Source organism: Halichoeres trimaculatus, unplaced genomic scaffold, assembly GCF_033239565.1.
Source record: "Halichoeres trimaculatus isolate MK-OKI-2021-1 unplaced genomic scaffold, fHalTri1.1 fHalTri1_scaffold_18, whole genome shotgun sequence".
Classification (NCBI taxonomy): Eukaryota; Metazoa; Chordata; class Actinopteri; order Labriformes; family Labridae; genus Halichoeres; species Halichoeres trimaculatus.
The window spans coordinates 28,920,182-28,946,202 of NW_027437196.1; the positions used below are offsets into that span (position 1 = coordinate 28,920,182).

The 26,021-nt window shown below is 41.0% G+C and overlaps 1 protein-coding gene across 1 annotated transcript in view; it reads left to right on the plus strand.

Moving 5' to 3' along the window:
• tgfbr1b (transforming growth factor, beta receptor 1 b) overlaps window positions 1-26,021 on the plus strand; it is a 106,494-nt gene that overhangs the window by 34,262 nt on the left and 46,211 nt on the right. Inside the window, exon 2 of the mRNA XM_074693031.1 lies at window positions 21,123-21,374. Coding sequence (XP_074549132.1) covers window positions 21,123-21,374 — 252 coding nt within the window. The remainder of the gene's footprint in view (window positions 1-21,122; window positions 21,375-26,021) is intronic.

Here is a 26,021-nt window from a genome sequence, read left to right on the forward strand (position 1 = left end):
GAGGGGCAGAGCTATGGTCAGGGTGTCATGAACCAGGAGATCCTTCTGTTTTGTTACTAGGGCTGTAGCTATCGTATATTTTAGTATTCGAGTATTCTACTGAAAATCCCATCAATTGATCGAGTAATCAGATAAAATACATTTTTGTTTAGTTAAAGAGCAGTTATTTTTCAAATGAAATTTTTTCTCTTTAGGAAATTGAATTTTCTGATACAGCATGTCAATAAGAGCACTTGCTTTGGTAGCTCCAAAATCTGTAAACACACTTTGACACATTTTTTTGTGCCTTGTACATCTCATCAAATGTTGTGGACCCAAATGGCACCCGTTATGTAGAATGACCCATTAGTCTCCAAACTCCAGAAAAGAAGCTTGATTTGTTGCTAGTTGCTATTTTGTATAAGAGGTAGCTTGAGGGGTCTGAACACTCTCTTAATATGGCCTCAGCTCTATTTGAAATACCACTCTTTGATATTTTTTTAAAATTAAACGATTCCTCGAGGCGGAGGAAATTACTCGAGTATTTTTTGTAATCGAGTACCTCGAATCATTCGAGGAATCGTTTCAGCTCTGTTTGTTACCTCATGATTTCAACAAGGATCCTGGAGCTCTGGTGAAGATCTTGTGAAGAACAAGGTGTTTTGATCAGTTTACAGACAGATTCAGGGATTTGTACAACACGTGAATATGTTGAGGTTTGAACATCAGTACATGCCCAGTCTGAACATCCAGCACTTAATGTTCAAAATATAAGAAAGCAGAATACATTCTCTTTAACTCAGCAGCCTGCTGACTTGGCATGTGGACAGTATTCTACATACCTCCACTGTATGGATGTGAAAACTGGTAGACTTTACTGCTCTCTTTATGCTTATTTCTGTTAACTTTCTAAAAAATATCTCCAACCACAAAAATGTAATTACTCCATTGAGTCGACTGATCTGTTTCTGAGCAGAGGTTTGTGCCTTTTCTGTGGTGCTGCAGATGATTTTTTATCTCTCTCTTCAAATCAAACAGGACTCAAGGCTGGCTTTCTTTAAAGAAAACATTTTTACCCTCAGAAGAGGTCTTCAACCTTTCTGTCTTCAAGAGCCACTCAAAATGTCATTAATTGAGAAAAAATGTGCTCTACCTTATCTAAACAGGAAAGAATTTGACCTAGCATATTCAGCAAGTTAATCCAGAAACCCAAGGATTCGATGCAGTACCATGGAAACAAAAATGGTGAAAATCAAATGAAATAAACAGTTTTCAAACCCTAATTAATACATCACTTAAAAAAGACAACAACAGATGGCTGTTCTGGTTTGCCTGAAGACAAACGTTATCTGATGTTTTATAACTTCAGGGGCTCCTGTCTGGGCTTGGTGCTGGTTCTCTCACCAGGGCCTCCCCTCACATTGGTTCTGCTTCATGCCTGCTGTCCCCACATGATCCTGCCATGACACGGTCTTACCCAAAGCCACAATCCTAGCAGCTGCTATGATTAAAGGGATCAACACTAATATATTCAAGCTCTACCCCCACAGGCAACTCAGCCCCTGAAACTGGGTGGCCGACGATAATGCATGCTGCATAACAAAGACTTCCTCAGCTGTGGGTTCATCATATATGGGAAGAAACTAAGACTTAAAATATGGTTAAACTGTGGAAAAAATGATTCTGGTTTAATTTCTCTGCTGTGTACTCATAACTCTACACCTCAGTTATCAAGGTGTGTTTTTCACTCTTCTGTTAAAGAGGACATATCATGCTGATCCCTGATTTAATACTTACATATAATATATTAAATTTGAAGACAAGACCTTTTACCCCCTAAAATTTCAAAAAAATGAGATATTGTATTTTTTCCGATATCCTAGAACGAGATTTAATGCCTCTGAAAATAGGTCATTGCCAGATGACAGCGAGATTTCAAATGTTGTGACGACACGAAGATCCTTTCTTTTTATTGGAGTAATCTGATAAAGCAGCTCCGCCTCTGTGATGTCAGTTAGTCACACAACTCTTGATACTAAGAGCCGAGTATAAATAAAGCTCCCTACCAGCTCTGGCTAACTGTTAAAACACTGTAGTTTTAGCAGACGTGGTAATACTTGTGAGACTGTGATATTTGCATGCTTGTTCTGACATGCACTGTGAACCTGGACCACAATAATGCTGCGGTGATAACATAGTGAGGAACTGGCGGTAGAGGTGATCTTTAGACTACACTTTCAGCATGATGGATAAAACAGACAGAGAAAAGTGAAGGAGCAGGATGGAGCCCTGTTATAGAAATAGTTTATTGGTGAAGTCTGCCTATATTTCCACGTATAAACTATACATGTTACAGTACCACTTTAACTCACCACACTGAAGCATCCTGAGATGATCTGTGTCCAGGTGGATTTTCTTCCTCCTGAGCTGCAGAACCATCCGGGTCTGACTCGGGGTCCAATACAAAAGGACGTATCCTACACTCTTCCATTTTATTAGTGCTATCAATGCCTTACGGTGAAGTTTTGACAAACAGCAAACTCGCTCGGTCTGCCCCATTCAATATGGCGATTTTGTAAATACTGCCATGCTGCAAAAACCGACCCCTGGCTCTACACCCCTCTACCCCCCCCCCCCCCCCCCCCCCCCTTGATAGAACTGACCAATCAGAGCACAAAGGGCTGTGACGTTGCGAGGTTACTGGAGGTCATTCTGGAAACGGAGCGTTTCAACGAGATCTTCAGAATGGCCTAAACTGAGGATATTGAGAACGCTATTGTGGGGCAATGAAGGAACTAAATGACTTGTACTGAGGGCAGAAATGCTTTACAGGCATCCTAGTCTGGCATAGTGAAAAGGAGAAACAAACATATGTCCCCTTTGAGCTGCAGTAAGGTCCTTGTTCATTATGTAGTGATATGATAAGCAATCATCAACCACATACAATATAGATTAAAACAAGTCATCAGAGCGCCTCTAACACCCTGCTGCAATATGAATGTTGAACAGCAAGTTCATGAAACATCAGGGCATGCATGTTCTGAAATCATCCTGAAAACACTGGAAGTTAATTAGTAAAATGTCTTCATTATACTGTGTCTCAGACAGTTGATGTGTTCCTCTTTGAAGCACTACCTCATGTCTTTGTCTCAAACGTCCTTCTTCAAGCTCCCAGCGCTCACCTGGAGTCCAAGGTCAAATTGTGTGAGAGAAAAAAACACCTACTTGATTTTTCAACAGCAAAAGAACAGATAAATTATGCACATCAAAAAGTTTCAGGTAATGTTGCTGGGATCTGGTCAGCTTCAGCAGGCTGGGAATTATCAGAGACACATGAAGGAATATTGAATAATTTCACTCTTGCTGCAGCAGTTCCAAAGCTAAAGCACTGACTCTTTCAAACACTGAAATCAGAAAAGTTTTGGGCTTGTTTCAGTCACAAATAAAAGTTTTGTTACATGGACACAGGTTTGTTCTGTTTAACTACATGCAAGGTCATCAGTGGAATGTTAATATAGAATCCTGAATTCAATCTGGAAAGATTAACGCTGTGACCGTGGTTGTAGAGTTAGTGTCTTTTTTTAGAGTCAGAGGCCAAAGTAAAATGAAAATATTTTAAATTAAAAAGTTCCAAATGCAGTATAGACGCTGCACCAAGATAAAATATGATGGCTGTTTTTGGTAAAATGTTTTAAATCTCTGGAGATTGTGTTGTATTCAGCAATGTGCAGTTTCTATGCAGATGTGTGCCTCTTTCTTGTACTTCTTGTACTCAGAAGTATGAAATTGAATCTCAAAATGCATCTTGCAAGCTTTCGAGTGGCTGCTAGCATCCTTGAGCTACATGCTCTGGACAAAAAAAAACAACAGCACAATAAAAAACCTCTTTTCTGATGAACTGGTGGCGCCAGTTTTGAGAATGCAACTCACTTTTTAGATGATAAAGAAAAAAGTTAAAAGAGTGCCTTTTTAGGGATTTGTTGGTGTTGCAGTTCATATGTGCCCCATGTACAGAGGCTATTGTTCTTACTGAATGAAAGATTAAATGACCAGAAAGGAATAATAACGTGCTGAATTTTAGATTCATTTTTCTGGCTGCAGCTTTAATTTTTGGTGGTTAAACGATTTAGCAGATTGGGACGTTGTGAAAATCTCTCAAAGTCTGAGGTTTCAGAGACTTGTGAATGATTTCATCAGCACACTTACTGATCCCGATGTATAGTTGAAAGAGATCTCTGACAGTTTTATTTCACATTGTTTCATGAAATCAGCTCAAACAGAAGTGTGTCTGTAGTAGGCGGACACATTCAGAGACATATTGAATCAAATCCTCAGGGGTCACGTGTTTTAATGACTGTCACTAGACCTCCAGTGATACAGAAAGACGAGTATAAAGAGCGACAGGGAGAGATAGGATTAAATCAATTTCTCCCCCGTTCAAGGATTCCTTCTTGAAGATTGAATCCATCGGAGAAACACCGTAATGAATAATTGATAGGAACTTTGATCCAGCAGACTAATTTTGTTCACCCAGCCTGTTTAAACGCCTCAGCCTCTGGCTCTCTCATACATCCTGTGCCGTGCAGCACACGGAGCAGATAGAACCACGCTGAGACATGATAATCGTTAAAGCGCTCTTGAAGTTGCACTGATAAGGCTAATGAAAAGTGTGTGAGGGAAAGCCAGGGGGAGACTCGGCTGGTAAAAGGCTAGATAAGGACAGTCTCTTTCAGAATAATTTGGTTTCAATTCATTGTTTCTTGTAGAGGATGCCATTCCCATGATGCTTCAGTGTGGTCTGAGGTGAACACAAAGCCTCCTCTGCAGTGATGGGAAACTGCGATCGATTAAGATTGGGAGATGGTCTGTAAATGGAGTCATTAGACAGCTTGTTGAGGACAAAGCTATAAAAATGTTTATGAATTGGTGCTAAAGATAGTTGGCTGCTTAATTCTTCTTAATTGAGCTGTGGCTGAGCTGAAGTCCAATCACAGAGCGCCATGTGGAGCAAAGAGGGTTCATTTCGAACACAGCTCAAGTGTGTTTTCAAACCTTCGCTGTGCATATTCATTCGTTGTTGTCGGTGAAGTGTTACCGAGGTGGTTAGAGATACTTTATGCTTTTCTCTTTTTGTTTAAATTGCTGTGCACAGCATGTTCTGTTCTTTCTTTTTGTCCTCGGTGGTAAGAGGAGAGGAATATATCTTCTGTCTGGAGGGCTGGAAACTCGTAAGTCTGCAGTAATTGTCATGTTTGTGTTTATACACAGAGTGATTCTGTGTTTATGTAAAAGTACCCCCTGAGCATCGATCCTAGCTGGCTGTGTGCTCGGCTTGCTCCGTGTAATGGAATACATTTGTTTACAGTTCTGCTCATTTCAAATGCTACTACAGCACCTGTGGGCTGTTATGGGCACTAAGGGTTGATGGGACTGCTGCTATAGGATGGAGAATACTTTCTTAATCATCAGGAGACGTATACTATGAGTTGTTAGTCTTTTGGGGATGTCGCTTGTCATCCCGCCCCTGGGAAAAAACTTCCCTTTTTTTTAACTAAGAGCATTTGTTTCCTGTCTTAAGAGTGACTCTAGTGTGTGGAATTTTCCCCACATATCAACATATGAGACAGACATCTTTCTTTAAAGGATAAGTACGTTTTATACAGCTTTTACATTGTTTGTAGAATGAAGTAGAACAAAATACTCACCCAGAAGGCTTTCCTGATCCAAGCAGTGCTTCGGGAGATATTTAGATCCAAAATCGTGCAGCGGACGTCCGTATAATGGGATCCATCAGGGCATAGACAGCGCCGCTTCTAAAACTGCATTAATCGTCCAAAAACTTGCGTTTTTCGCCAATATTCCATCATGGTCCCCTCCAGGTTAGTCCTCTGCTGCAGTCTGTGTCACTCCAGACAGCGCTCTGAACTGATGAAGACTTTGTTTACGTTTGCCCCTCTGCGCATGCGCAGTACTCTCTGGAGAGCTGACTCCTTTCTTTGAGGGGCAAACATAAACAAAGTCTTCATCATTTCAGAGGTCAGTACAGTAGAATATTGGTGAAAAACATGAGATTTTGGACGATTAATGCAGTTTTAGGAGGTGAAAAGGTGAACTGTCTATTGGGAGCATCAACAGCAGGGGTGGGAAGAAAAATCAGTGTAAAAACGTATCAGGATTATTTTTTCTTTATGGATTTTAAATAGTTTTTTTTCAAGTTTAAATCCTTCATTTTAGTTTTTGTTTATAAGCTGGGCTGAAAAAAAAGAGACTCACATGTGATGGGCTCCTGATAAACCCTGTATACATCTTCATTCAACTTTCTCTCATGGTCTGGAAAATAAATTAAAAATCAGAGATATCGAAAAACCGCAATTTAAATCAAATCTGCACCCGAATCGAGAGAAAAGCTTTTTGTCTCAGCCCTAATCATCAGATCAGCATATGGCTCATGGCACTTTAAACAGTGAACATTGAAGTTCCCTCTTACAAAAATAACAATTTCACATGATACATTTGTTTAAAAAGATAAATAAGATGCTCGAGAAAGTGATGAGTTGAAAGGTACCACTCAGTTTATGTGTATCATCAGGAAAATCCCTAAATATATTTAACTTTATGAACAGCAAAACAAAATCCCTTATGTTTGATGGAATGCTTTATTCATATGATACTGTAGAGAAATAAAACCTCATCAAGAATCAAATCCATTACAACTCCTGGAAGCAGTTTCATGAGCAAACAGTTGAAAGACACACACACACACACACACACACACACACCCTCATATCAGGTTGAAAAGACATCACTTCTACACTCATCACTGACGTATCCGATCCCAATCCTTCCTATCAGCAGTCCACTGAAGATACATCATCTCATTTACTCTGCAGAAGTGCTTATCCACGTCTCATTCACAGCAGAAGGTGATTTGCATTGACTCCAGAGACGCTAACACAGCTGTACACACACACTGTTTCAGTCACACACCGGGCTCAAGTGTAAACACAACTAAAGCCGGGCAGATTACACTGAATTCATTTCATGCTTGTATCCTGAAATATTGACTCGCACAGCCGTGGCTTGTAGATTCCTTTATTTTATTGTGCGCTTCACACTCGCTCAGCGTTTTCCACTCTATTGTTGTAGGAATGAGAGGGAGGAGGGGGGTAAGGGAAGGGGGCCAGAGATTGGAGGAGAGGAGGTTAAAAGGAGAAAAAAAGGGATGAGGAAGGGAGGATGTGACAGGTGGGGGATGCTATTAAGAAAGCAAAGCAAAGGGAGGAACAAAGAGGAGGGGCGCATGGAAGGGGAAAAGTGGTCCAGCCACTTAATGCTGACAGGCGGCTTACTAATGTATTGTCCGTCTGTTGCCAGGCTACTACGCAACCTACAATGCACAATGCCTAATGCATCAAAATGGTGTTTCATGGATCACTGATGCACAGACTGACCAGGAGGGCGCTGTGAAGCCTGCAGATGGCGCTGCAGCTGATTGGTGCATCCTTCAGCGCCCCTGACATTGGGTGGACTCACCCTTTTAGCACATGGATCAGTTTGAGTTCATGTTTTCCACACGCTGAACCAGTGACGCAGAGGTCAGCGGTGTTAAAGACCGTTATCATTCATGCACAGAGTCTAATGGACTGTTACCGCTCAGTGAGGGGATAAAAGCAGTGGTCAGAAATATTCTCATAAGCTCAGAAAAAGGCTGTTTTTCAAAGCCAGGGTACTCTTAGACTCTGACATGCTCTGAGTGCACATTTCCATCCTGCTGTAATATTTCTAAAAAACACCTTTTCCCTTTAGGACTGAGTTCTTAATATGAGTAAGACCTCAGAGCCTTCCTCTAAATCATTTGAAACTCTGTGTTTTACAGTTTAAGAATGAACAAGTGGCCTACTTTCCCCTTCTCCCCACTCCCAATTTTCTCTCTATTCTCTTTTACTGCCTCGTGAACCCAAAGCATGAAATTAGAGAGATCAGCTGACCAAAAATAAAAAAGGCTCAACCAAGGTTGTTGTAAGCTTTTGAGCTGCAGAGTCCTTGATTCAAATAAATTTCACTGTTTAGTCAGTCTGCTAAATGTGGTGGTGGTTCAGCCTGTGTGGGCGGAGGTCTGACATGCAGCACTGTAAGGTGGAGATGGCAGCTTACACTGATAATGCACAACTCTCAGAAATCAAAACACAAGCTCCAATAAAAAAGTTCAGCATCTATTTGAAAACAGACATTAATGAAAACCCATATTTACAAGAAATATTTGACGGTGCCAACACCTAAAACCTTCATTCCTTCTCATTTAGACTCCCATCAGTTTTTCCTCTAGCTATAGCTGCATTTAGTCCACACTGTTATTCTTTTGGAACGGGAATAAAGGACACTAATGCCAGCAAAACAGATGCTCGTGGCCAGGCACTATAGGCAGCTAAATTTGTGCCTGATGATAAATGGCATATTAAAATATAGAATATAAAAACATGCACATCAAGATATTCTTTTTTTTTTTTTTTTTTTTTTTAAAGCAATAGGCCTATAGTAGGCACTAGACATTACATTGATGGTGTCACTATTAGCCACTACTTTGACATCCCTTAAATGGATGGCCATTTCTTTTAAGTTATATTTATTTTAAGCAACTGTTTTGTGCTGTTTGCACTTTGTTTGCACTGGTAATTTTTTTGCCTAAATAGCTACCTTATTAAAAAAAAGATTGCACTTTAAATGTGGCAAATGTTAAAAAAAACAACATATTTTTGCGTCAAACATGCAATTTCTTGAATGCAATGTAGCCTAGCCATTTCCATCTACCTAGGACTAAATAATCAAACATGTAATGGATGAATATAAAAATCATTGAAGATTTATGCTGGTTTAATCCATGCAGAGTTTAATAATCTGCATATTTTTTGACATTTACTTAAGGAAGATAAGGTTTCTCTCTTCAGGATATACACATGAGATAAAGTCAGTGACTCAACCCAACAACCTTGTCACTTGTGGTGACTTGAATTAAAAACATTGTGACTTGAGTCGACCTGAATTGAAACATTGTGACTTGAGTCAACTTGAATTAAAAACATTATGACTTTAGTCAACTTGAATTGTAACATTGTGACTCAAGTCAACTTGAATTAAAAACCTTATGACTTTAGACAACTTGAATTGAAACATTGTGACTTGAATCAACTTGAATTTAAAACCTTATGACTTGAGTCGACTTGAATTGAAACATTGTTACTTGAGTCAACTTGAATTAAAAACCTTGTGACTTGAGTTGACCTGAATTGAAACATTGTGACTCGAGTCGACTTGAATTAAAAACCTTGTGACTTGAGTTGACCTGAATTGAAACATTGTGACTCGAGTCGACTTGAATTAAAAACCTTGTGACTTGAGTTGACCTGAATTGAAACCTTGTGACTTGAGTCGACTTGAATTAAAAACCTTGTGACTTGAGACCACTTGAATTAAAAGCACTTGAGTCGACTTGAATTAAAAACTTGTGACTTTAGTTGACTCGAATTAAAATCCTTATGACTTTAGTTGACTTGAATTGAAACATTGTGACTTGAGACAACTTGAATTAAAAACCTTATGACTTGAGTCCACTAGAATTAAAAGCACTTGAGTCAACTTGAATTAAAACCTTCTGACTTGAGACAACTTAAATTAGAAACCTTATGACTTGAGTCAACTTGAATTGAATCATTGTGACTCGAGTCGACTTGAATTAAAAACCTTGTGACTTGAGTTGACTTGAATTGAAACATTGTGACTTGAGACAACTTGAATTAAAAACCTTGTGACTTGAGTCAACTTGAATTAAAAACTTTGTGACTTGAGTCGACCTGTATTGAAACCTTTTGACTTGAGTCGACTTGAAATAAAAGCACTTTAGTCAACTTGAATTAAAACCTTGTGACTTGAGACAACTTGAATTAAAAACCTTATGACTTGAGTCCACTAGAATTAAAAGCACTTGAGTTGACTTGAATTGAAACATTGTGACTTGAGACAACTTGAATTAAAAACCTTATGACTTGAGTCAACTAGAATTAAAAGCACTTGAGTCGACTTGAATTAAAACCTTATGACTTTAGTCAACTTGAATTGAAACATTGTGACTTGACTTGACTTGAATTGAAACATTGTGACTTGAGTCGACTTGAATTAAAAACCTTATGACTTGAGTCAACTTGAATTTAAAACCTTGTGACTTGAGTCTTCTTGAATGAAAGACCTTGTGACTCGACTTGACTTGCCCACAATAGAGAAACTTGAGACTTGCTCGAGACTTAAACCAAATGACTTGAGACTTGCTTGGGACTCGGAGGGACTCGTACAATTGTCTGCTGATCATACATTGAGATGTTATGTCAGTTTCTAGTGTTTCAACATTACTTCACCTCCCCGCTGCACATGTCCCTGTTTCTGTCCAGCTGTTTTAAAAGATGATCAGAAGTGGAGCTGGTACATGATGTCATCATGGTGGCAGCCTCAAGAACACCTCACCTTTAAGTCCTACTGTACAGCACAACACACCTGATGTACTGTGGGCCATGTTGACATTACGCTCCACATTAAAGCCTTGTTTTCCTCATTGTCCTGGTTTCAAAGAGATTTCTGCCTCTCCTCTGGAACAACTGCACCATAAAAAGCCAGTAATATAACTGCTGCAAAGTGATCTGTGTCTTTTCACGCCATGGATAATTAGGAAAAGAAGCAGAATTAATGTGACAGTCAGTTGAATTCACTTAATGTTATTTTCTGGCTCCTCATTAATGCAGAATACTTTTGTCAGGGAATATTTTAATTTCTCTTTCTCTTCTTTTGACATTTTCTTCTCTGGTAGCAGAATAGATCAACACATCCTGACTTTTTGTTCACAGTTTGAGCCCTGCTCTAAAAGCCCCGGTGCTTTGTTTCCCATAGTGCATCTTGATCTTTTTAGCACCTTTCTTCTCTGTAAATGTCGTCTCTTGTTCCGAGCCTTTGCCATGTCTCTGTTAAGTACCTGCAGCTAAAGGACGATATTTGTCTATCGGTTTGTGTTTTGGCAGGCAGATTTCAGCTTTGTTCACTTCTCTTTGCAGGAACTCATTCAAGTGTTTATTTAGATTTTCTAAAATTTACAGACTACTCGCTTTTCATGAATAAGTTGAATACACATTTGCTTCTCCCCTTTTATCTGTATGAATACACACTCTTAGCTTAGACTGGTTAAGAGAGAAGTTCAGGTTTTTACTCCTCATAGTTCAGGGTGAAGGACGGCGGTGGCTCTTCCCCACTATGGTAGAGCTCCCACTGGTGTGGCAGTGGGTCTTCTGTTGCAGCCAGGGTGTGCCATAGCTACATCCTGTGATTACCAGGTGTGATAACACCTTTTCATGCATGAACTCTTGACATTTTCTCTGCAGTTTCCGAGCACTCGAGCCCTGGTATTTTCAGGATTTGACCTTTTCTGCATGCATCGTACAGCAGGAGAATATCTGTCACACGCGCTCTTATAGCCCAGTACACCCCTGCACTTCAGGTGTAGGGAAAGCACCTGTGTAAGCTTATAAGACTAAAGTAATGCTGACTGTTTCAGTATTGTGATCCCTGCAACAATGTTTCTGTAAAGTGAACAGACAAACAGAAAAACTCTGTATGAACCAAACAGCAGCTAAAGCCCACTCACTCACGGTGTTGTGGATTATTACCTGCTGTGTTTACACTTTGACTCAACCTGACCTCAGAGGCTCCATGTACCTCTCTGCCCCATGTTTTGTGCTTGGTTCAAACATATTTCCAGGAAATTAACCAACCTGGTCAAATTATGTTATTCCTGTCAGAGGGTTGTGTTCCAAAGCTGTTTGCTAAGCTAACCACATATCACAACAGGAGAAGAATGGTGACTCTTTCAAATAACAAACAGAGAAAATGTTGTTGAACACATAACAGAAACACAGAACATTGTCCAGACTGACAGTTATAGGTAGATAAGCAGCTAGCTGAAATAAGGTGCATTTTAAGGTGTGTTCAGATCAAAATCAGATCGAACTCTTAAGCCCCATTCCTACCAAGCGGTCCAGTTTGGATCACTACAGTTTTGTTCGGTTTGGATCTGATCCAGTGTGATGGCAAAGCAGCGCAACACAGTGTATCCTGCAAATAAATCCAGGAGAAGACAAACACTAGCCACGTTTACATGGACCCAAATATTCCGCTTGCATTCGGTTTATTTGCTCAAACGGAAAGAATTTAACCTTTGTATACACCTCATTCTGAAAGAAAAGTGCCGATCCAAATGGACATTTAACCGGTTTCACAGGGGTGGAATATTCCTTTCCCCTAACTGATTGAGGTATCATGTATCCACTCAAACAGAAAGTTGTCAGGGTGCGTTCTTTCAGCGCATGCTCAGATATGACGTAAGACGCAACTAGAGACGTTCCTCAACTTTAAAAATGAGCCATGGACTGCTGCGGAAAGTTTGTTGTTATTGCAACACCGTGATAAACAAACTGTCGTCTTCCAGCTTTGATAAATCTCGTGATGTTTACGTTTTTCTGCGCATGCCCCATTGACTATTTTGTTTGATTACAGCGGCGCATGTAGACCAGAGATTGGAATATTCCTTTCCATGTATACTATTGTTTTCAAAAAGTCATTTAGAAAGATTCCATTCGGAAAGACAAAAAAACTCCTCATGTAACCGTGGCTAATGTTTCATTTCAACAGCAGTTTCACGCTGTCTGGTGACACCATTTTCCAAAGAAACCAAAAGTTCTCTTCAGGAAGTTGACTATAGATTTAAACATGGCAGAGTTATGAGTTTTTCTTTCTTACCGCTGTCACACAGGAAGTGCTGATTCTTTCCACCACTCCATGGACTGCAATATTAGCTGGGGTCAGATCAGTATGGCCTTATTTCCACCAAGAGGTTCAGTTTGGTTCGTCTTGGTTTCCACTGACTAACCTTGGGACAGATCCCCAAATAACCGAAATGAGTCGTTCCGTTTTTTGGGACCCTCCCATAGGGGTGCTACACAGACCAATCCAATCCCAGAAGGTGGAGTGAAAAACACAGTCCGTTGATTGGTCAAAAGAATCGCCACTTCTTGTGTGACAGCTGCTGTATTTCTCCTGGCAGCACACAGTCTTCTCTGAAACAAAGCTTGATTGTTCTTTGTGACAAAGAGACACATGAAAATCACAAAGAAGACAAACTGTTGGATGTCTTCATCGTTGCTCTGTGTTTACTGTGTCCTGTTTTTCTTCTTTGAGTTATTTGCAGGGTGCACTGTGACACACCGTCACACTATTAAACTGAAGCAGCTATCAGCATCTGGCTAACACCCTGCCTTCCACAAGGGGGCACGATTGGCTTAATGGGATCAGGCTTAACTGATCCAACCTGTATCAAACTGTACTGATATAAAGTAGGCTGCTTGGTGGAGATAGGGCTTATGTCTGGCACCCCAACAGAAGGGTTCCAAAAAAGGGATGGTACAGGTAGGGATGGGTACCATACACATTTGAAACGATACAGTACCGCTGCCCAGTACCTTGCAATCGGTACTGGTACTCAGCGGTACCAATTTTAGGTATTTTTTTGTGTTTATGTGGTAAAAAAAATATCAATTTGTTTAATAATAAAATATATATTTTTTTCAATTTAACATATGAATTATCCAGTATATAACCTTTCAATGCTATGTTCATGTCCAGTGTGGAAAATCACCTACTCTTCCACTCCCTTATGGTCACAAGGATGCATTTAGGTACCTAAACATGGTACCTTTTGATTTTAGGTGAATCGGTACCCGTTACTTTTGACAGAATTCGGTCTGTAACTTTAAAAGTACTTAATTCAGTACCCATCTCAAGGTACAGGTGGGTAATTTTGGGACCTGTCCTGTTTTAGTCATAGGAAATGCTACAAAATGTGTGCTGTACTAAGACAGACCAAACTGGTGGAGCTGGTGTTTTTGTTGCACCTCAATTCGGTCTGCTTTTTATTATGGACAGTGGTGGGCCATGTTGGCTGTTGGTGTGTGTTCCCAGACTGTGCATGCTCTTACAGTCTGATACGGCATAAGCCACCAGCTATCATCACAGTCTAAGTTTCTGTGTGAAGTGTGACTCACAGCTCTTTCCCTGTGTGTCTGTAGCCAGCTGTGGATTCAGCGTGGCACAGGACTCACAGTCATGTTACTGTCAGAAACTGTTTCACAAGCCTGTTAGTTTGGTGGAATTGAGAGTTCTTGATAATTCCCGTAATGCATTATGATCCACTTGTTTTGTAACCTTTCTTGTAAGAGCACAAAATGTAACCAGTGATTCCAGTCATATGACTCAGAATCCACATATTGCTGGACTTTGTGTCTGACAGACATTCCTGATTTCGAGAGTGTCAGGCTCCACGCTCGTGTGACTCTGTGACCTGATGATGTTTAGAAACTTCTCCCTGATGAGTTCTGTTTTACTATGTCTCTACTCTGTCCAAAGACCTCTTTTTCAGAGAGGAGCACACACACACACACACACACACTGTAAATTTAAATAGGCCAGAGCAGCCTTGGGAGCAGCTCGGCAGGCTATTGGTTCATGTTGTGTGTTTAGTCTGGCTGTCTGCTTGCTGTCACTCTAAACAGTCTCCGCGTAGTCGGTCACATTCTGTCTGACCACATTGTAGGAGCATGCCCTTGTGTCTGTCTGCTTGCTCACACTTCCTCTATCATATCACACACACTGTATCTGTGTCGTGTGTGTGCGCCTGTGTGTGCTGCTCATTCTCTCGCTGTAACTGCTCTTATTTCAATAGAGACATACTTCAACGCCTGTTCTGCTTTTTTAGGATTATTATGGGATTTAATTAGAAGCTCCTTGTCCTCAATACTCATTCTCCATCTCCTCAAACCGAGCTCTCTCAGTCCCTGATGGTTACCGTTTCATGCGACGTGACCTATCACATTATATGTAAACACGCTCAGACGTTCAGCTGCTGCTCTGTTTGTGCGTTATTCATGTTCAGTGGTGAGAGCAAACACAAAACCACATCCATGGAGACAGACAGACAGACAGATGTAAAACAACACTGCTTTTTAACTGTTGGTTCACACACATTCAGCTGTCGGTCTCACTTCCTCTCATATAATCTTTTAAGGCTCTTTTGCTTTCACATTTGTCCAAAGTTTGAAATAATTCTGCATTTGCTGCAACATAATGAGGAAGGATTTAACTCTTTTTTTTCTTTTTTTTGGTACAATTTTTCAAACTAACAAAAGAAAAAGTACCATCTCTAAGAATGTGTGTGCATTAATATGAAAGGAGAAAATGTGTAAAAGACTTGTCATTATTTTGCAGAGCACAGGGTGACATCCTTAGATGACTCCACACCGCCTCAGCAATGCAGCAAACCCAGCAGTCTGTTTGAAGAAAAAGACACAGGATTAAACTTTTTTGTCTCCTCACTCAAAGAAAGTTTGATTCTTTTTCTTAAAACAAAAAAAAGCACCCTGAAGCCACTGCTGGGTATTTAAATCTCATTCTTTTTAAAAACACTAGCAGCAGCATCTCCACTCAGACACAGTGTGCCTGTTGAATGGTGATTATCCCCAACTTGCAATAAAACTTTCTCCTGAAGAAACATGTTTTTTTAGCACTAAAACAAAATAATAATCAGTCCTATTCAGGAACTGTTATAAAAAACGCATGTTTTTGTAGAATATGTGAGAAATGTGACTGAATGCACTCATGTCTGCCAAACTGACCCAAACACTCTCATACAGAGTGTTTTCATCACTCTGTGTCAATCATAAAGTTTCTTTTTGCTGTGATTCCTTGAAATAAATATCTTGATGCATCATATGTTCCTGAGTGCTTTGCTGCTAAGAGGCAGAGGAAGGAGCCGGCAGCAGCCTCAGAGGACGGGGTTGAGAGCGCAACATTATTATTTAGTTTCAGAAATAACATTTAGTTTTTTGTTTACCACTGCAGGGCATCACAATTTTAAAATCCCTGCAGGTGACAGCTTTTCAATAAAGTTAGTGTCACACTCTGACACCCGGGTCAGGCGAGCTGCACCGTGCATTTTTTATCAGTGCATGTGTAATAATAGAAGTAAGGGGTGTGTTTGTTTGTTTCCTCTGTCTGTCTCTGACTCATCTGTCTGCATGTTGAGACGTGTGTGTGTGTCTGCTGAGCCTTTTTCCTCCCTCCACACACTGATTCATAATCAGCTGATACCCAGTCTCAAGTTTGGTCCAAAAATGATCACATTACCCTAAATATCTTCATACCAGAGCTGAGTGATAACCAGGGATTGAGGGTCAGCTTGTACAACTTTGTAGTTCTTATCGTAAGTGTTAGTTTTTGTGTACACACAGTTTTGAGTGTGCACCTACTGAAGGGTGTGTATTCAACTAAAGCTGCAGCTATTGAATATTTTAGTATTCGAGTATCCTACTGAAAATCCCATGGATTAATCGAGTAATCGGATAAAATACATTTTTGTTTAGTTAAAGAGCAGTTATTTTTCAAATGAAAATTTTTCTCTTTAAGAAATACAATTTTCTGATACAGCACGTCAATAAGAGCACTTGCTTTGGTAGCTCCAAAATCTTGAAATACCACTCTTTGATCTTTTTTAAAATTAAACGATTCCTCGAGACGGAGAAAATTACTCGAGTAATTTTTGTAATCGAGTACTTCGAATCATTCGAGGAATCGTTTCAGCTCTATATTCAACAATAAAAGTTGCTCCACTAGCAGAAAGATGGTGGCAGATTTTAAATTTAGAGTGTTCACTTTGCTTAGATCCATCTTTTAAGTCCCAACACTGATCAGATCTGATACCACTCTTAATTTGCCGACCCCTATTCCTTCATGTGGGGATGGATTAACTTTTATCTTTTGGCGACTCAAGCTTTTCTAACCGGAGCTGAATGGATGAGCCCTACAGAGCCACTCAGTATCAGATCTGGCTTTTTGAGTCTGTATCAGACTTTTACACCATACCAGGGTCAGATCAGCACATCCCTAGAGAGCGTGTCACAGAAGTCAGACCCCTCAACACTGAAAAAACAGGAGTTAACATTTTAAAACTTCAGAGAAAAGTCAAATAAAGTTATGACACCAAATATTTCATACAATCATTTAAGAGCTCTAAAGTGATCCTGCTCTCAAGTAAACTTACAATGACAGCTTAGCGAAATAAGTGCCTCACACACCTTACAGATCTGCCCTGACACTTTCATTTAATGAGTTCACCGACAAAAAGTTAAATACCTGAAAACAACACCAAAAAATGTAAGACTTTACCCTGAACTGGCCCAACACTGGAAGTTTAACACCAGAAGAGTTGCTATGCAGTATGGACTAGGGATGGGTACCTTTCACATCTGAAACGATACGGTACCGATGCCCGGTACCTGGCAAACGGTACTGGTACTCAACGGTACCAAGTTTCGGTACTTTTTTGCGTTTATGTGGTAAAAAAAACATCAATTTGTTTAATAATGAAATATATAAAAAAAAAACAATGTAACATATTTATTCTTCAATATATTACCTTGCAATGCTGTGTTCATGTCCAGCATGGAAAATCACCTACTCTTCCACTCCCTCACAGTCACAAGGATGCATTTAGGTACCCTAATATGGTACCTTTTGGTTTTACATGAATCGATACCTGGTACTTTTGACAGAATTCGGTTGGTACCTATAAAAGTACTTAATTCAGTACCCATCCCTAGTATGGACTGCTTTCTCTGTAAAACTATGACATTATTGCAGAAAATTACACCATGTTTGAAGTGACTTTGGAGTAAAATTGAATGTCTTATAATGAAGATTTCACAGGTTAACAATGCTGTTGGAAATAGCATTGTGCTCATGCTAATTCAGCAAAGAAAAGCTGTTGATGATACTTATCTTAGATGTTTTTTTTTGTAAATAAGAAGGGTTTAAAACCGTAACATTGTCAGGTTCTTCTGTAATGCTGTTTATATTGTAAAAATTTTTTTTTACGATATTTCTCTGGTAATCACTGTTGCCAGTTTTTTTTTACCGTAAAAACTACAGTTTTTTTTGTTTTTTTACAGTGTAGATAACTGTATCTGTTAAACCTGCTTCTGGCACGTTTTCATGAACTGGGGTAAAATCTTCTCCTCCTGGCTTGTCTATTTCCAACATCTGGACTCTTCCAGTACTTTTGGTTGTCTAGACATCTGGGCCGTGTCTCACTGATAGTGATTGTTGGTGTGTGTTTTAGGACAGACTCGTCAGACTCGTGTGTTCTGTGGCTGAGTCACCAGTGTCAGCTGGCTCTTATTTATCTGTCTCCTGTCAGCCGTTACTTGATCCTTTTTTTATTTCCTTTCTTAAGAAGTATAACCACATGCATTATACACACGCACACACACATACACACACATACCCTCATGCGCACACAGTCTTTGTTGTTTAGTGTGTTGTTGTTTAGTAATTATATTCCCCTCCCTGACTTTGTCTGGAATTCACCTCCAGACAGTTCCTGAAATTCCTCTGGGGACAAAGCCTCCTGTTACATTAAATGTTGGATGATATCAGAGCATTCCCAGACTGGACGTGTATTCCCTCCTTTTTTACCCGGATGTTTGAACTGGGATCATTTCCCTTCCTAACAGTGCAGTTGTAGCTCCACAGGACAGATTTGCTCTGCTGTACCTTTCACACTGTTGCTACCATCTGCCTGTGTGTCCGTGTCAGGCTCCCTCAGCGCCTCTACTCCTCTGACTCTGGCCTGCCGTGTTAATTATTCAAAGATCTTGTCGTGGGAGGTGTGTGTTGCTTTAACCTGGCCAGCCATGCATGATGTGTGTCTGAGCTGCATAATGATACTAGACTCTGGGCTCTGTGTCTGCCCTGTGTTTGGGGGCAAGGACACTGAGGAGAGACGGAGAATGAAGGAGCGACCTGGTTTATTCATAGCTCTCATAACACCATTACGAATGGTTCCCAGCCTGAGGGATTGCTAAGCAGACTTCTCTACATTAAGCACATTCCTGACTCGGAGGGTGTCTGCCTCACCGTTTCCTGGTGTTAAACAGTCTTTGACTCTGACCAGCTCTGGTACACCCTGAACACAAAAATGTCTCTGAACCAGCTCCACGGTGTTTAGCACTGTTGTAGAGAAACTGATCTTTGATTACATATTAACCTCTGAAAATCTGCCGTACCAACTAACACCCGGAAGGCATATCAAAACATAACGTGTCTGGGTTTTTTCTGACTTGGAGTTAGCTTGAATCAGATAAATAAGTCTTCTGCCTGATGCATAATGCAGTATCAGATTAATTTATGAACTGTAGTTTCTTTCCTCTGAGCCAATTTCCTCCATCGTATCATCGGGTAACAAAGTGAAATAGTTTTATAAATCAGGGTGCTGCTCAATAAATTGAGTTAACCCTTTTTCCCCTTTTCACAGCTCATGTTGAACAGAACTCCAGACTAATGAGAGTTTAGGAATGATGATGTCAATAAACAGCACAGATGGAGACGGACAAAAAAAGGCCAGCTTATTTATTACACCAAGTGAATGTACCATATTAGGCCCAAGTGAGCCCAACATATTGATGTTTGTGACATTTACTTTTACAGACAGGAAACAAAGTTTTTGAGGATTTAAAAACAGTTTATCCGGCCTGGCTTACTGCCACTCTATAAAACTAGAATTAGTTTAAATCTAGAATTATGCTTTTTATTCTTATATCAGGATGGTCAAAGAGAAGCAGCCTCCCTTACTTCCAGAGTAGCTTTGATCAGACCAGTTTAAATGAAACAGTCTCAATTCATAACTGCTCACAATCTACACAGGTAGAATAGAATAGAGTAGAACAAAATAGAATAAATAGAATAGAATATACTTGTTTTTTTCAAATTTATTTAAAGGTGAAGTTCTTCCAATGTGGCAATCGTGTCCAGTGTTAGCTCTTTTAGCCATGTCTGTGAATAGCATATTGCTACTCTGCCCTCTGCTATTCCCTCTGGTGCTGGGTTAGCACGGCTAGCTCGTCAATCTTGATGGGGATAGATCTTTTCCCATAACAATGGAAGGACAGGTCGAGGTTGTCCCCTCCTTCTTCTCAGCTCGTGGAGAAAATTGGTCCTAGCACTGATTAGCATCATCATGCAGGCTGCTAACAGCTGAAATCTTGTGTGTAAACAATGTGACTGGCTACATGTAAGATCTCTGGACACATGCAGGAGCAAAATAAAAAGTAAAAATACCACTGCAGACGCAGTTTGGTGTCAACGATCAACAAATGAGACAAAAAAGTGATGACAGACACCTTGTTCGTTGTTCTCCAAAGGCTAAGAGAAATAAAAAGAACAGTGAAGAGAGAACTGTTGCAACACACTGCAACTCGAGCAGGGCTTAGCCGCTTTCAACAATAATCATCAGTTTGTCTGACTGACTCATAACTCTCCAGCAGATAGCAGGTTAACAAGGTAAACCAAAGGCATGTGTCCTTATTCATAAATCTTTTTTTTGGGGGGGGGCTTGTGACACAGATGAAAGAATTTAGACGTTTCTGTTTCAACAAACAGCTGTCAGGACTGGAGAGAAAACGATTACATTCCCAGCATTTTCCTTAGGTTTACCTCTCGCTGAACTGCAGCTGTCTTCTTTTTGTGTGTGTGTGTGTGTGTGTGTGTCAGTCTGTCTCTCTCATACGTGAAGAGTGCCAGCGACAAAGCAAACATTTGGAGAAAAATGAGTCAGTAAGTTTGTGTGCGTAAAGTATGACTGGAGTGATGTAACGTCTCTCATTCCCTAGGGGAGAGTTCCTTTCCAAGTACCCAAACACCACACACACACACACACACACACACACACACACACACACACACACACACACACACACACACACACAGGCACAGGCACAGGCACATAGGCACAGTGTAGATAGGAAGTGGGTTTCAGAAACCGAAAAGGAATGATTGTGTTGAAGTTTCATAAAAAGGAGCTCAGAGAGTGAAAGTTATTATTAGTGCAGTCATTAAGTTTGCTGTTGTTGCCGTTCAGGAATCTGAGAAAACATGTTGTTGTTTCCACTCAGGTGGTGAAAAAAAGTCCAGCTCTAAGTGTAAAACATTCTTTCTTTTTCTTCCAGCTCTCCAGTGTTACTGTGACCGCTGCAGTGCCAACTCCAGCTGCACTACCGATGGCGTCTGCTATGTCGCCATCCGTAAGTCAGGAACCCGACTAACCATCGAGCGACGCCAGTGTGTACATGAGAATGAACTGATCCCACGAGACCGGCCCTTCTTCTGCGCCCCGTCAGTCAAACACGACGAGGGCATTTACCCCATGTGCTGTACCGAGGACTACTGCAACAAAGAGCCCGACCTGGAGATCTTTCCTGGTAAGAACACACACAGTGTTTTCACACTGGGTAACACGCAAGGACACACTCTCTACATCACCTCAGATGGAACAAGGCATATTGTATTATTTATACTGCTGCATGATTTTAATACAAACTCAATCTAAAGAGTCCAGGGAGATGTGGACACAGATTTGTCCAACAGGTCTGTTTGTTTGTCACTTTCCACCTGCTGCATGGGAAAAGGACATGAGAAAACATAAAGGACTTAGAGCAGGAGCTAATACACGAGGTAAACTGTGCTAATGCTCATTCCAACCTAAATGCAGAAAACTCAAACTTAGGTGTGAATGATTTTATCTGTGCGTACAAAACTCAGGTAGTAAGACGACAAGACAGCAGCCACACTTCATGGACAGTAAGCTGAGAGCCTGTATACAGGTCCGACCTAGGCCTGGGGGAATAATCAATAAATCAATTAATCACATAGTTAAAAAAATCAACTCAATGGGCTCTAATTTCGTAGACCAGGCGCAAGCGCAGGCGAACCTGCACTGCGCCGGCCTTCGCAGCGCGGACAGGGCGTGACTGGCGCACTTTGCAAGTTTCCTGCAGTGCCAAGAGAGGCGCAGTACAGGCGCAGAGGAGTGCAGAGGTGCGCGTTCACACCTCCCTCCGCGCAAATGGCAGAGAGGGAGGAGAAAAGCCGTGAGTGGGTTTAACACAGCCGAGCGCTGTTTTCACCAATCAAATGAGCGCCTCTCCTCGCCTTTAAATACTGTTGTGGGCCAGCTCCCGGGACAGATGTAATCTGTTCCTTTGTCATTAAAAGGAGTAAAAAATGAAGAGACAGTTACACAGCTGGCTTATCCATTCAGAATACTTTTGATCCACCTGCACTCCTGGTTTGTCATCGCCAGATAGCAGAACCTTTGGTGATATACTGTATACTCTCCCGGTGTCTCCACCTCATCCTCCTTACAATAATGTACTCCATCTTTTTAGATCACTTTAAAAATAAAGACTAAAACTGAGAAATATGGGAAATCACAGGTAAATCCTGAGTGACATACATTTATTTTGTCTCTTTTTTTCTTCGTCTTTTCTCTCCCTCTTTTCTTTGAATTAAATGAAATGAGAGAACCAGATATACTCAGTATCAGATGTTAAGGCTGTTTATTGTTTAATTGTAAGATGTGCATCAAACTTCCAGCTGCCGTCAGGTTAACTTTCCATTATGACAAACGGCTTTAATCTGACATCAGATGTGACGGGACAGTTAATATAGATATAAATGTATATGCTGGTTCAGACAGTTACATTAAATAGTGATTGCTGTGATTGTTTACTGCATTAAATTGTGCCTGACACTCTGGAAACCTGCCTCTGAGGCTTTGATGACATGTGCGCACATGTGCGACTTTCACCAAATTACAGCTGCGTGGGGTGCGCTCCGCCTTGCGCCAGGGATAGACCAGGTTGGAGCTGGCGAGCTGTCAGCACACTTTTTTGGCACTAAATTGTCACTGCGCCAACATGAATCTGCTGACACCTCCCCCTGGTGCGCTGTCAACTCCCCCTGGCGGGCCGTCACACCCATCTCTGCGCTGACGGTCTACAAAAATTGTCAAATTGGCAGCGCACGGTGGTGCGCCGCACGAATATAAGGGTGCGCCAGGCTTGCACCCCCTGCGCCACGAAATTACAGCCCAATATCTCAACATGTGCATGTGTGTTTTTGTTTTCCACGTCTCATTTCCAAACAAGCTGGATAACAAAAGGGGTCACTGTGCATTGCTCTCAGCACCTGGGCGTGTTTGTTCCGTAGTGAAATGAACAAATCTTGTCGCTGTGGGGTACAGTGGCTGGTTGGTGTCAGCCGATTTGAAAAAGCATCAACATGAATGAAAAGCCACAACACAACGGAAGTGCAGCCACAACAGAAGTTAAGAGGACAGGTTTCCTAACAGACACAGAAAAGTGGTGAAAGTTAACAAATGATTGTTTTCATTTTGACTTCAGGTATGATAAATATACCTGTAATGCTAACATAATGACATGACTGATTCATAAAGCTACATATAAGATGATGTATTACCTGTTAATAAAGAAATATATAGGCACTAAGTTAATACAGACAGAACAGCGCAAGATGGTGTGCACTCAAAACCGAGACAACCAGACCGTTGAGAGCAGGGATCTCCAACTCCTACCCTGGAGGGCCGAGAGGCTGCAGGTTTTCTTTCCAGCCAAAAACTTCACCAGCTGATTTTACTGATTAGTCCCTGCTCTCTGCTTGTAGGTGAGGTAATCAGTGAAATCAGCTGGTGGAGTTTTTGGCTGGAAAGAAAACCTGCAGCCTCTCGGCCCTCCAGGGTAGGAGTTGGAGATCCCTGGTTTAGAGTTTGGGATGAAGCTGTTGAAGCCTCATGGATGAGCGGAGAAACATCCTCACAAACTCAGAAAGAGTAGTTTGCTACATCACAGAAGTAACACTGCACTTTAATACTGTTTTTTTTTTAATTGAAGTGCATGTTTTGCTACTAGAGACAGTCTATTTTTTTATGTTTTTTTTGTTTGTTTTATTTAGATATTTGAAAGTTATTGACATTCCATTTTAAATGGTAAAGACTACTCATGAGAAATAAACATTTATTGCATTTGAACGGGTGTATTTTATCATTATGATATATTATCTTTACATAAGTGGTTAATTTGGTCTCAAATTAATGTTGACAAAATTGTTTATTGGCAATAATTTGTGGGACAGTATATCTTCCAGTAAAATTTGTCACAGGCCTAGTCAGACGTCAGCTCAGTGAAAAGTCAAAGGCCAAACAGAAATGTGTGAAGCAGATGAGACGTCTCTGATGTTCCTCCACTGCAGTCAGCCCTCAAACAGCATGGTTTTAGCATGACGTTACTGCCAGGCCACATTTAGAGGCAAATTCATCTCGCAAGAAAATGGCTTTATAAATACAGATGTCAGCCTGAGAGGGAGATGGAGCCTGAAGGCTTTTCCTGTAAACACAATGCGTAAAAAGCTGATTATGTGAACCGTAGTCCTGCACTGAGGGAGCATCTCTGGCTCCACTGTCACCATGTGTTACCATAGAGCACATGATGCTACAGCTCCTCTTTGAGTTTTAATAAAAGAAAAGGTTGCTAACATATACCACCAGATTCTCTCCTTTTGATGTTGGATTTATTTTAGGCTAACTGAGAATAGTTCTGCTGCAGTGTGTCAGAGAAAAGGAGCCACTAAACAGGTGTGGTCTCATTTCTGGTTTTCTTTTGTCTTGGCTCTCAAACCGCTGTTTACTGAAGAGATCACTCAGGCCAAACAGAGATGTTTTAAATGCTGCTCATATCATGTGCTGTGATCCTTTCAGGAGGAGATCTAATCCCTCCAGTATTTCCTCCAGTCTTCTGAAGTGGGTACTGACAAACTTTTAAAGAGGTTTCATCAGATAACCCTCAGGTTTCCCCCTCAGCAGTGCCCCCAGAGTGTTCAGAGCCTAAGCCCTGCTTTAAGTTTGAAGTGGCTTCATCGTCGCCTTAAATACAAGACAGAGGATAACAGCTTTCCAGGGTCAACATTATTAATGTCCTGTTAATTCAACAGTGGCAACCTGCCAAGCTATTAAATGTGTAGGAAATAATGTCCTGATAGGAAGCCTCAGAGCAGGGGTTCCCAAACTGTTCAGTCCCTGACTCCCAGAATAGCAGCACTAAAGACCAGCATCCCCCCTGCTGCCACTGATCCTGGCTGAGTCACCTTAGGGGGCTTCCAAACACATCAAACACTTTCTGTACGCATGATTTCAGATCAAATTAACCTCCTGTTTTATGTTTTTACCATAATGGACGGGAAAGTCCTTTGGGTTTTAAAGCCATTTGGTGACATCCACAGGGGGTCCTAACCCCAACTTAAGCGAGCTGTGTTTCCACCAAGCAGTCCGAGTCGGTTCAGTACAGTTCGGGACGGTTTGGTACAGTTAAGCCTGATCCCATTTGCGTTTCCACAGCAAACTGTGCCCTCTAGTGGTGGGCGGCGTGTAAGCCGGAAGTCGGAAGCAGCAGCTGTTAAACAATAGCGTGACGCCGTAGAAGCTTACCCCGCTATTAAATCCAACAAAGAAGAAAAACGCAACACAGTAAACAAAGCGCACGGATGGAAGACATGCAGCATTTTGTCCTCTCTGTGATTGTCATGTAGCTCTCTGTTACAAAGTGAAATAAGTTTATGTTTCAGAGAAGTCTATGTGCCACCAGGAGACATGCAGCCGCTGTCTAAGCAGAGTAAGTTAGGATTCTTTTGACCAATCAACGGTCTGCAGTGTTGTAGCTCCACTTTCTGAGAGCAGATCGGTTCAGTCTGGCACGCATATGGAAGGGTCCCAAAAAAGTGGGACGGCTCGTCTCAGTTTTTAGGGATCTGTCCCTGGATTAGTCAGTGGAAACGCAGCAAAATGCGTGCCATACGGAGACGAACTGAACCGGTCTACTTGGTGGAAAAGCAGCTTTTGAGAACCTCAGGCTTAGAGGATGTGACACTACCTGCCTCTATAGAGTTGGTATGCCAGGATGTGATCTTAGGGGCCGTTTACACAAGAATAGTTTTAGGTTGAAAGCCGCTCCTTTACATGAAAACAGCATTTTAGCCAAAACTCAAACTTTTGAAAA